At 37.3% G+C, this 13,693-nt stretch overlaps 1 protein-coding gene across 2 annotated transcripts in view; it reads right to left on the reverse strand.

Annotated features, from left to right (window-relative positions):
* LOC127646831 (ras-related protein Rab-6B-like) overlaps positions 1-7,125 on the reverse strand; it is a 169,363-nt gene extending 162,238 nt beyond the window's left edge. For both annotated transcript variants that reach the window (XR_007970973.1, XM_052130740.1), the window contains exon 1: positions 6,938-7,125. Coding sequence is in view for 1 of the 2 variants with exons in the window: in XM_052130740.1 (XP_051986700.1) it covers positions 6,938-7,007 (70 nt within the window). In the remaining variant the exon portion in view is untranslated. The remainder of the gene's footprint in view (positions 1-6,937) is intronic.
* Between the last annotated feature and the right edge of the window lie 6,568 nt (positions 7,126-13,693).

Below are 13,693 nucleotides of genomic sequence, written 5' to 3' on the forward strand. Positions count from 1 at the left end.
TAAGATGCGCGGATTGACGGTCTCAGACGTGGAGGCAACTGAGATTCATGCTCCGCCACTTGTATTGAAGCGAGTCACTATACCACCATGAGGACTTTGGGAATTGGGCATTTCAAACTGGGGAGAAAAAAATAAAAAATAAATAAAATATATATACAGCCATGGCCAAAAGTATTGGCAGTGACATCAATTTTGTGTTTTACAAAGTTTGCTGCTTCAGTATTTATAGATAATTTTTTCACATGTTTCTATGGTATACTGTAAAACAATGATAAGAATTTAATGAGTTTTAAAGGCTTTTATTGGCAAAAACGTTCAATATATGCAAAGAGTCAATATTTTCAGTGTTGACCCTTATTCTTCATAACCTCTGCAATTTGCTTTGGCATGCTGGTTATCAGCTTCTGGGCCAAATCCTGACTGATGGCGATCCATTCTTGCCTTATTAGTGCTCGGAGTTGATCACAATTTGTGGGCTTCTGCTTATCCACTCACCTTTTGAGGATTGACAACAGGTTCTTAATGGGATTAAGATCCGGGGGTTGCCTAGCCACGGATCCAAAATTTCAATGTAATGATCTCCAAGCCACTTCATTATCACTCTTGCCTTGAGACGTGGTGCTCCATCATGCTGGAAAATGCACGGATCATCACCAAATTGCTCCTGGATCGTTGGGAGAAGTTGCTCTTGCACGTCTTGATGTTTTGATACCATTCTTTATTCATGGCAGTGTTATTAGGCAGAATTGTGAGAGAGCCCACTCCCTTGTATGAAAAGTAACCCCACACATGGATGGTCTCAGGATTCTTCACTGTTGGCACGACACAGGACTCGTTCACCTTTTCTTGTCCGGACTATCGATTTTCCAGATGTTCCAAACAGTTGGAAGGGGGCTTCACCAGTGTAAATAACTTTGCACCAGTCTTCTGCTGTTCAATCCTTGTACTTTCTGCAGAATTTCAGTCTGTCCTTTATGTTTTTCTCTGAAAGAAGTGGCTTCTTTGCTGCCCTTCTTGACACCAGGTCATTGTCCAAAATTCTTCGCCTCACTGTGCGTGAAGATGCACTCACACCAACCTGCTGCCAATATTGAGCAAGCTCTGCACTGGTGGTGACATGATTCCGTAGCTGACTCCTCAGGAGAAGATGGTCCTGGTGATTGCTGGACACACTGGGACGTCCTGAAGCCTTCTTCACTGCAGTTGAACCTCTCTCCTTGAAGTTCTTGATGTTCGGGTAAATGGTTCTTTCAAGTGCAATATTCATTGCAGCAATTTCCTTACTGTGAGGCCATTTTGATGCAAAGCGATGATTGCTGCACATTTTTCTTTAGAGGTAAGCATTGCGAACAAGAACACAATGATTGGAAGCACTTCTTCCCTCCTTTTATAACAATCAGTCTGCTCTTATAATTCAATCAGAATGATAGTGATTTCACTTGACGAATACTCATTCACACTTTCCTAGGTGCTGCTGATATGATTTGTGAAATGATGTTAGCTGGTCATTTTGTGCCAGGGCCAAAAAACTGTGAAATGTGGGTTTTTTAATAATTTAAAATGCATCTGATCACTCTGCACAATAATCTAGAAACAATGTGAAGCAACACCACATCAACTGAAGCAGAAAACTTTGCGAAACTAAATTTATGTCACTGCCAATACTTTTGGCCATGGCTGTATAAGTAGTGTGGTGGTCTGTTCTCTTTACACATTTTTTTAAATTAATGAGCGCTCTAGATAAACTAATTACACATTTTTCAGGTTTCCTAAAATGCTTGGCTGCTAAAAGTTACAATTATAATCTAAAACAACTACATAATGCCGGGTTTTTGTGGACAGAAGAGTGGATGAGAGCATTTCTCTGCAGTAAATGGCCATTGTGAACTCAACTACAAACAAACGTTTTCCTTTATGTTCCGTCGAAATAAAAGTTCTGCCAAATTAAAGACTTAAGGGTTTAACCACACCGTAGAGAAATGCCGCATTCAAGTTTGAATTAGTACATAAATATGCTACCGTTTTATAATACTAATAATAATTCTTAATAGTAGTAGTAGTAGTAGTAGTAGTACATTTTTACAAAAATATATGTGAAGAAGAGGAGGGCGGGGCCAGCTTCCAATCGGGCTAATCAGCCGAGGTGTCGTGTATTTTGTTGATTCGTGATTTTCATGTCTTTTATTTTTAAAGTTTATTTCCTGTTTCATGTCATGTGTTCCCTGGTCATGTGATTCTTGTTGCCCTCTATGTTCATGTGTCTTGTTTTCATTGGGTTATTGTCTTGTTATCAGTTCTGTCTGTTCATTGGTCATCTTGGTCATGTGTTCTCCCATGTCTAGTATTTAAGCACTCATGTTTTCCATTGTCCCTTGTCAGGTATTGAATGTTTGGTAATGTTAGCATGTTTATGTCAAGCCAAGATTTATGTCAGGTCAAGTATATATTCATGTTTGTTTAAAGTTTATAGTTAGGTTTTTTTTGGATTTCACGTTTGTTAATAAATTGCACTTGGGTTCTTCAATTCATCGTCTTCATCATTGCCAGCACCAGCAGCATTATTGCACGAGGAGAGGGATAAGGCCATGCCGGATGTGGCAGTTCGGGAGAGAGAGAGCCACATGCAACTGCCGTGTATGTGTTTATGTTTTTTGTTTAAGTTTTCATTAAAATATGACTTTGATGCTTCAGCTAGTTCCCGCCTCCTCCTTGCCCATTTTAAACTTGTTACAATGTATTTCTATAATTTCTTAACATTTTATTGGGTTCCAAAAAATAATTGTCAGAAGTGGTCTGAGACCCTATCACCCAAAGTGGACAAAAACAGGTACACAAGAGATACAATGTGAAGGTGATGTGAATCTGTTTACCCCCTCAATACTTCACTGTAATTAATAAATTGTTTTTTAGTCATGTTCTTTTTAAGAAGACTCAAATGTGAATACCCTTTCTTTAACAGTATTTCTATTGGCAGAAGAGCATGTTTGCAAATTACTTCATTATTTTTCAATATATATTGTATATATTAACATTGTTAAAAACAACTGTTGTTGTTGTTAATAATCATAATCGCAGTTCAAAATGCAATTCCATTTTTGGACCAAATTGTTCAGCCCTAATAGTGACTCACTTTAATGTTTAATGAAGTGTCATAAAAGTAGTCCATGTGACTAATGCGGCTTACACCAAGTCTTCTTATGGCATTCGATCACTTTGTAAGATGAACAAACTGTAATTTGAGTCCTTATTCACTTTCAAATAAAATCAAATAACTGATTGTAACGTATTCAATGGAAAGGAGGAGGCGAGAACCGACTTTCAATATAAATAATAGTTTAATATAAAACTTAAAACAGAAGACACAAACACACATAACGGACATGTCTTTAAACTATCTCTCTCTCCAGCAAAATCCTCCACAGTCAGCCTTTATCCCTCTCGGAGGCTTGATTAGCCTGATAAGGAACGGGTGTGTATAATCACGACCCGGCCCCGCCCTTCGCCCTGCCACACCGATAAATCCTTAAACAGTGCTGCTTTCCAACATGGGGCTATGACGATAAAATCAAATCTCAATGTTTTTTGGCACAAGTTGAATTGACTACTTATGACACTTTTGGGTGCTTCATTAAGCATTAAAGTGAATCACTGTGTACTGCAATTGCATACAGTTTTATTCATTGTATAGCATCTTTTTATTTCCTATTGAGTTCCACAGAAGAAAGAAAGTAACATGGGTTTGGAACTACATGAGGTTGAGTATAGCATATAGTGACAGGTTTTTAATTTGTGTGTGAACTATTCCTTTAAGGTAGAAAATATTAAACTAACCCAAAAATGTTACAATTGTATACAGTATGTTTCAATTAGGTTGCATGCTGCAAACAAGAGGCCATTAATGTGTGGTCTATGTTTCAATTATGCAATAAAATATCTCCACACAGATGTGTGCTGTTGTACATGGAGAGTGCAAAAAAGAGGCATGAAGAACACTTCAAGAGAAAAATCAATACAATGTCTCAAATTGCTCTACAAATGGTTGCATTAAGTGTCTCTAAAGGAAATAAAAGGTAAGAGAGAGAAAGAGAATGTAGAATGAAACATTACTGGCCTTTTTCAAAGTCAACAACACAGCACATATTGACAATGTGTTTACTGGCAGAGGTACTTGTTATTGATGGTTACAGGTTGTAATTAGAGAATACTATGACTTGAGCTGTCTTTAAATCAGTAAATGCAAACAAATGAATAATTCATGAAACCATAGTTCAGACTAATTTGTGTTTTTTACTGCAACATGCCTGATACTGCCTGCTACAGCAAGAAGTTTACACTTCTTATCAGTGATACTGGATAACACACACTTCACTGTCTGTACAGGTCAATAAGAATCCCCTCAACTTCTCTCCCTTAAGTAACAGGCAACACCTTAAAGCCATTCTACAGTAATTGCAGCTGTCTTGCAGGCTTTCAGAAACTGGATGGCTCTGACAATAAGCCAACACATCACCTGTTACAATAAAGACACGACTGTCATGACTGACAGACAGACAGATAGTTTTAAAGGGCTTTTGCCCATCAGGCCAAGCTCTGCTTAATTTTTAAAGTATACTTTCCCAATGCACAGACCAGTTTTTCATCAATTACTACATTTTGTCCAAGGGAAGACTGACTGGGGCTACAGTAGTTGTTACAGTAGTTTTACTCTGGTGAGTATTTCTCAGGGAACATTTAAAAAGTAGGTTTGAAAGTCCATTTCTGTACAGGCATATACCTTAAAGTCTTAACTACCAAAAAACCTATTGAGCATGTCCATCGTTGTTGCAAGGGGAAAAATATTTAATTGAACACATGTTGACCTCTTGTGACAGCATGCCCCAAATTGTCACAATAAGATCTAGCCTATATTATACACTATTCACCCAACTTAAACAGAAAAACAAAGCACAGAACAGTGCATGAAACAGCAAAAGATTAAATCCAATCATTGTTTAGCCAACAGAAATTCTAATTAAAAGAATATTCCGGGTTCAATTCAAGTTCAGCTCAATCGACAGTGTTTGTGGTATCACGTTGATTACCACAAAAATTAGTGTCGACTCATTCCTCCTATTCTTTAAATAAAGCAAAAATTATGGTTACAGTGTTGGCACTTACAACAGAAGTGAATGGAGCCAATTTTTGGAGGGTTTAAAAGGTAGAAATGTGAAGCTGATAATTTTAATAATTTGTTCTGTAAAAAAAATATTTGAGCTGTAAAGTTTAAACTGTCAGTTTTAGGGTTGTTTAGGGTTTACTGGCTTAACATTGTCATAGCAACAAAGATGTAAAATTGGATATAACTTTACACAGAAAAAGTTAAGTGATTTTTTCACACTAAAATCATGTTTACATGTATATTGTTTACGTCTTGTGGCTATATGTTTAAACAGTGAGTATTGTCAAGTTTACGGATTGCCCCATTCACTTCAATTGTAAGTGCCTTACTGTAACTTTTATTTTTTAAGAAAAGGAAGGACAAATCATAATCATTTTTTGTGGTAATCTACATTATGCCACAAATGCTTTCGTTGTAAGCTGTATTGAGCTCGGAATATTCCATTATTTATTTAATGAGTTATTTATAAAATTACAACATATAAAACACGTGTCTTCCCCCCAATCAAAATACTACCAGTAAAGGAGGCTCCCTAACTTTCTGATTTTACTGAAATAGAAAACTGAGGGAGGAAATCTCTCCCTGCTGCTGCAGTCTATGAAACAAATGTATGGTCCTAAATGACTGGAAAAGATCCACAAGCTGATACACATTCTCCATGGATCAACAACTCCTAGTGGCATCCACAGAAAAGGGAGCGAGGAGAATCTTTTTGCTACTCCTTAACAACACTGAAAGGCTTCAGTTGGAAAGAACAAAATAAAGCAGGATCAGAATCCCTGGAGAGGAGCAGTGCCTCCGTACCATGGCAGCATCCATTGTTTACTCTCACAGTGTGAATCATACTCTCCACAGCATAAACCCAGACTTAAGTCCCACTGATCGGAGCACATCTAAGACATGTAGAAGGCTTGATTCATCTAGTTGGAGGTTTTGGATGACGACAGAATAGGCAGAATGCCAGGAGAGCTTCCCAGCTAAACAGTAACTTACCAACTCACAACACTCAAATTTGCAGGGACTCATTAATTCAAATAAATAGATAACTGACACAGTCATCACTGTTATAATGGTTTCATTTAGAAACAATACCAGGAAGAATCTGCAAGCTGCAGCTACATATGTTCGCTCAATGGCACACACTGGGTGTGTCTCTCAACACCCAGATTATTTATTTATTTATTCTGTTCTCTAAGTGCATCGGCTAAATTTTGCACAGCACTGGAGTCTGCAAAAGCATTCAAATGGGCCTTTATGAAACTTTTATACCATCCTGATTGTACATTATTAAAAAAAACATTATAATATGCATTTTAGTATGGCAAATGAATAAAATTCACTAAGCTATAATAAATATATATATATATTTTTTAAATATTAAAAAACGGTCCAAGCCTAGAATGCAATACCGTAAACATTAATTTCATAAAATATCAGTCAAGTCTTTAAAAATAAACTTGAGAATAAATAGAACAGATAAACTCTATACATTTAAATAATTGTCCCACTTACCAATTCAGCAAGGATAAATATACAAACACTGAATGCCAGGTCGGCGTTCTTAAACATTGTCTTGGAAATAATACAGTTTATTCCAACTGATTATGGAAAACACATAACATTCCGGACTACATTCGGTCCATGAATTTGATGTTAAATAAAACTTAATCATCGTGATCATCAAGTCATGTCAAGCAGGTGCATGCAGACCCCCTGAAAACAATCAATCATGAAGCGTATCATTAAAACTTAAGTAGGAATTTCCATAATGACACTTACCGCTTTGCTCTCCAAGAAAGACGAGTTTGAATTTCCTTAAAGGGTTTCCAAAGTCATTGCCCACGGACATGTTTGGGGGTTTATTGTTTACCAGCGTGTTTCCACCGGTTTCAATGTCTGGATAGGGTAGCGCGATGTAAAAGCGGCGCTTCTGTGCTTTTGGAAACGGGAATGCTGCACTGGATCGCCTGACAGCCTCAAGAACTGCTGCGCATGCGCGGCCTCGCCTCACCCCTCTCTCTGTCTCTCTCTCTCTCGACGTGTTATTAACCCACAGAACGTGACATCATGCCGTATCACACACAGTACGCAGGTTATAACATGCTTGAAATATTTATAGCTATGAGATTTATTCAAATATAACTCACTGGTTGTTATTAAATTAATGGTTCAAGCTGAAGCAAATCGAGGTTACTTTTTTGAGCACTTGTGGCACTTAACCACAGGTTGCTTTTAGGGTCCATGGCCTGTAATAAGTATGCTATGTCTGTTACATGCAAATCACTCCTTACTTACTACATTGTGGGATGTGTGTGTTTAGTAATGATTTACTTGAAACTACATCTTTAAAACACACTGAACACAAGCTAAATCAGTGGTTCTCAACCATGGAGCCAGGGACCTTAGCAAGATTACCTAAAATTCAAAAGTTATTTGAAAAGAATATTCCATGTTCAATACAAGTAAAGCTAAATCTACAGCATATATGGCATAATGTTGATGACCACAAAAAAAAATATTTTGGCTCGTCCATCCTTTCTTTTTCAAAAAAGAAAAAAGGGGGTCTGGGTAGCTCAGCGGGTATTAATGCTGACTACCACCCCTGGAGTTGCAAGTTTGAATCCAGGGTGTGCTGAGTGACTCCAGCAAGGTCTCCAAAGCAATCAAATTGGCCCGTTTGTAGAGTCACATGGGGTAACCTCCTTGTGGTCTCAATTAGTGGTTCTCACTCTCAATGGGGCACATGGTAAGTTGTGCATGGACCGCAGAGTGGATTGTGTGGATAGTGTGTGAAAGACACAAATACACATAAATGACGGACATGTCCATAAATGATCTCTTTCCAGCACAATACTCCGCAGTCTGCCTTTATCCCTCTCGGAGGCTTGATTAGCCTGATAAGGGAACAGGTGTGTAGAATCACGACCCGGCCCCACCCTCCGCCCTGCCACAAACTCATATATTATTTGAGCTGTAAAGTTGATTAAATTCACATGTCCCACTTTATATTATGAGCATTTAGTTACTGTTAACCTTACCCCTAAACCTAACCCTATCCTAACCCTTACCCAAAGCCTAACCCCAATCCTAACCCTGCCCCCTAATCTAAACCTCAACCTCAGTCAGGGCCTTAGATTCTAGAGGCGACAGGTCTAGGGGGAACCCACAACAAATTCAAAACTATTTTTTAATAGGAAAGGGTCCCAAAGCAATATACAGTCAGAGATGTACAACATTTCAGCTGACATCATATTTCTTGCTGTAATTAATCCCCATAACAACGGTTGATTTTATTGAAGAATATACCATTCTTGAAACTTCTAGTGTCCTGAAATGAATTGTGACTAATTCATTTAGTATACTTTTGCTTATATAGAAAAACTTTTTTATTTTTTTATAAACAAAGTTAGAAAACAAGCATCTTTTCTATAATTACAGCAGAAGATGAAACAGAGAAAATATCTTAGACTATATTGGGGGCCTTCAAATATTGTCTTGGAAAATGAGGGGCCTTGAGAACCATTGAGCTAAATTATAGAAAGAAATAAGCAACAGTTTGGTGTTCCTGAACACATTTCCTTTCTGAAATAACTTATACATTGGTAAATACATTACATTTAGCTTAGTACAAAGTTTTCAGAAAGCCACGATTCACTACTCCAAGCAGCAATAAGAGAAGCATTGTGTCACTAGAATTAAGAAACGTGTGAAAAAGTATACATAAATGGTATAATACAACAGCAACATTAAATATAAAAATATATATATTTTACAAACAGATTATGCTTATTTTCAAAAATGTCTTCACATTTGAAAGAAATAATTAAAATATCAGGCTACTATTGTTATTAGAAGCTACATTTGACCTCACACTCTGAGTTTTTAAATATACACAGGTTATTAAGGGTGTAACGATCCATCGATCTGGATCGATACATCGGTCCAATGACCAACGATCCAATGTTATCGATAGCCTACAACGCGTAAATATCGATATAGACATTTTTTAAGATGTACCTTTTTTTTATTAGGCTACTCTTATCAGCCACATCCGTACACATTTCCGTCAGACAATGAAGCAACCGTATTAAATTAATTTCACTTTATGAGCGCTAAATCTTTGAAGCCAAATTGTGCACGCGTCAACCGAGCTTCCCGCGAAAGTGCGAGCTCCTTTTGAAAGGAAGAATCAGTGGGAGCGCATCTATGAGGTGCCCCTAGGGACATTATTCAGAATTACCATGCACATACATGTACTTTTCCTCTCACATACACATATGAAACCAAATTCATTCACATATTATAGTGAAATGCTCACACACATACAAGTGAAATGCTTTTACAAACACAACTGAAACGCTCTCATACATACAACTGAAAATATTACGCTCACACACACAACTGAAATGCTCACACACACACAACTGAAATGCTCTCACACACACAACTGAAATGCTCACACACACGCAACTGAAATGCTCTCACACGCAACTGAAACGCTCTCATACACACAACTGAAATGCTCACACACACACAACTGAAATGCTCTCACACACACAACTGAAATGCTCTCATACATACAACTAAAATGATTACACTCTCACACACACAACTGAAAACCATTTCAGTATGTTGTATGCAAGCATTTCAGTATGTTGTATGCAAGCACTTCAGTATGTTGTATGCAAGCATTTCAGTATGTTGTATGCAAGCATTTCAGTATGTTGTATGAAAGCATTTCAGTTGAAACGGAAGCACATTTCAGTTGAAACGGAAGGTGGTTAAAGTACCCACTCCACTCCAGTTGGTGGCAGTAGTGCACCTCAAGACGAATAACTAGAAGCTGTTGAAAGAAAGCATATAGGCGGTGGGCCGAGTCTGTCTATCTCGTTTAGTTTTTGATTTGATAGTTACCCAGCAGCTGTCTGGCTCATTTTTTTATTTGTCTGTATGAATAATTCACAAAAGATTACCGATTGTTTCCAACGCCAATTGTTGCACATTAAAGTATAAAAATAGATTTAATTTCGCTAGCTGATCACAAGCGTTGGCGGAGTGAGATCCATTCAACGCTTGTGTTGTTACCTTGTTGAATTGATTTGGCCAATCACGTTATTCGTTGAACCGTCGGCGTGACTCGCGTCAGTCTGAAGCCAAATGAGTCTACAACCCAAGAGAGACCGGTGTGTCTCGGCAAAACAACGTCAAGGTAAGATTTGTTTTACAATGATTATACACCCCTATATCTTAATGCTTTTCATATAAGTTGTATTTAAGACTGCAAGCTATACTTCGTCGTGAATATATGCGTTGTCGTTGATGAGAACAGTAGCCACGAAAGAATGTTGGTAGTGGAGCAGTAAAGCTAGGTCTAACGGTATGTTGCTTAGGCTAATCCAAATCATTCGGTACATACACAATGAACTAAGCAAAGAGTATTCAAATACGGGATAATTACGGGTAAATATTTAAACGGGAAGACAGTAGGAAATAATTTGACAGGTATGTCAAGGTTGGATTGGTTTATAGCAAGCTACCTAGGCTACAAGTAAGCTAGACTAATTATCAGCTGAAAAGAGTGCAAAGCAATACAAATAAATTATTTAAAATCAACTTTATAGTGGTAGTCATGGAGTTATATAAGCCATTTATGGTTGATCGTCACAGTTTATACAATGACACAATTCTGTGCATGGTAGCTTATGTGATTTAAAATTATCTAGTAATGTGTGCTTTCTGTGTTTATTTATCTGAATATAATTCAGTTGTTTATCTAACACACAGACACCGACACCGACAGGACAACATCATATCTCTCCACACCCAATTGACTACAGAGGTGATCGTTGACAATCATCACATCAACAGCACCATGAATGGAGCAGGTCAAGATCACGGAGTTGCTTAGTATCCACATCATAGATGACCCATCTTGATCTATCGACACCACCAACAGAACCTGGCCAAGAAAGTCTAAAAACCTCTGCACTTCCTCCCACAGTTGAGGAAGGCTCATCTCCCACAAATCCATCCCGTTAACTTTCTATAGGGGAATCATAGAGAGCCTCTTCCTTCCACCCCCACCCTCCAATAACCTAAGGGCAGCTGATTGACTCTTGCACAAATACACTGGTAGTTTACACTATGATGCTGCTACATTGGTTTATTTTTTTTTATTTTTAAATTTGCTATGAACATTTGACCCCACTTACACACATATTGCACCGCCTTTTGCTACTTGTCATGTCATCCACTTGCACTGAAATACTATATTAATTAGGGATGAGTCACGATTTTCGAATATTCGATTAGTTGATTTTATTATAGAATATTGAATAGGATGTGTGGGATGATTGTCTTTAAAAAATCCCCATGTTTTAGTTGTGGTTATAAGTTGCAATCCTAAATTCACATAATATTTTTATACATTTTATAAATATATTCTTAATATTTTTTTTTTGTTTCTATGTTTGAGCTTATATATCTCAATATTAATAACAGTCTGGTTAATTTTGAGTCTTGAAATGTAAACTCTCAAGGGTTGGCTTCCTAAATATATGTTGGTTATGTGTATATTCAGAATGACTTCTGAGCAGCAACCTTTTTATTTTGGGGATGTCATGAATGCATCACTTGCCAAAATTGGGGCTGACTAAGGGGTTAAACATATATAAATGAAACATTTTATATAAAAATTATACATTTGATACAAACCTTCACTGTTGTTAGCTGCATTTTCTATCTTCTTACGTGCTCTTCTTATGTGTTCTTTGTTGGTGAAGAGCATGTAGCATTCTCTGTGAAATCCAACATTAGCCGGCACATCTTGGACGTCTTCGGAATTTAAGTTAAATGCCAATATGGCTTTTTCAGCTACTGTACTCTCTGTGGTTTGCAGGTTCACCCATAAATTTGTACATTGAACAATCTTTGCCCAACTTGTCTGGGAAAGGGGGGTTACAGGGCTCAGTAATACTGAGGTAAAAATGAGGTGTTTTATCCATTTAGCCTCAAATGTAAAAAGCCCTGTAACCCCCCTTTCCAAGAAAGGCTAATGTTGGATTTCACAGAGAATGCTACATGCTCTTCACCAACAAAGAACACATAAGAAGAGCACGTAAGAAGATAGAAAATGCAGCTAACAACAGTGAAGGTTTGTATCAAATGTATAATTTTTATATAAAACGTTTCATTTATATACGTTTAACCCCTTAGTCAGCCCCAATTTTGGCAAGTGATGCATTCATGACATCCCCAAAATAAAAAGGTTGCTGCTCAGAAGTCATTCTGAATATACACATAACCAACATATATTTAGGAAGCCAACCCTTGAGAGTTTACATTTCAAGACTCAAAATTAACCAGACTGTTATTAATATTGAGATATATAAGCTCAAACATAGAAACAAAAAAAAAAATATTAAGAATATATTTATAAAATGTATAAAAATATTATGTGAATTTAGGATTGCAACTTATAACCACAACTAAAACATGGGGATTTTTTTAAAGACAATCATCCCAGCACATCCTATTCAATATTCTATAATAAAATCAACTAATCGAACATTCGAAAATCGTGACTCATCCCTAATTAATATAGTATTTCAGTGCAAGTGGATGACATGACAAGTAGCAAAAGGCAGTGCAATATGTGTGTAAGTGGGGTCAAATGTTCATAGCAAATTTAAAAATAAAAAAATAAACCAATGTAGCAGCATCATAGTGTAAACTACCAGTGTATTTGTGCAAGAGTCAATCAGCTGCCCTTAGGTTATTGGAGGGTGGGGGTGGAAGGAAGAGGCTCTCTATGATTCCCCTATAGAAAGTTAAGGGGATGGATTTGTGGGAGATGAGCCTTCCTCAACTGTGGGAGGAAGTGCAGAGGTTTTTGGACTTTCTTGGCCAGGTTCTGTTGGTGGTGTCGATAGATCAAGATGGGTCATCTGTGATGTGGATACTAAGCAACTCCGTGATCTTGACCTGCTCCATTCATGGTGCTGTTGATGTGATGATTGTCAACGATCACCTCTGTAGTCATTTGGGTGTGGAGAGATATGATGTTGTCCTGTCCGTGTCTGTGTGTTAGATAAACAACTGAATTATATTCAGATAAATAAACACAGAAAGCACACATTACTAGATAATTTTAAATCACATAAGCTACCATGCACAGAATTGTGTCATTGTATAAACTGTGACGATCAACCATAAATGGCTTATATAACTCCATGACTACCACTATAAAGTTGATTTTAAATAATTTATTTGTATTGCTTTGCACTCTTTTTAGCTGATAATTAGTCTAGTTTACTTGTAGCCTAGGTAGCTTGCTATAAACCAATCCAACCTTGACATACCTGTCAAATTATTTCCTACTGTCTTCCCGTTTAAATATTTACCCGTAATTATCCCGTATTTGAATACTCTTTGCTTAGTTCATTGTGTATGTACCGAATGATTTGGATTAGCCTAAGCAACATACCGTTAGACCTAGCTTTACTGCTCCACTACCAACATTCTTTCGTGGCTACT

The sequence above is a fragment of the Xyrauchen texanus genome, chromosome 7 (assembly GCF_025860055.1).
Source record: "Xyrauchen texanus isolate HMW12.3.18 chromosome 7, RBS_HiC_50CHRs, whole genome shotgun sequence".
Classification (NCBI taxonomy): domain Eukaryota; kingdom Metazoa; phylum Chordata; class Actinopteri; order Cypriniformes; family Catostomidae; genus Xyrauchen; species Xyrauchen texanus.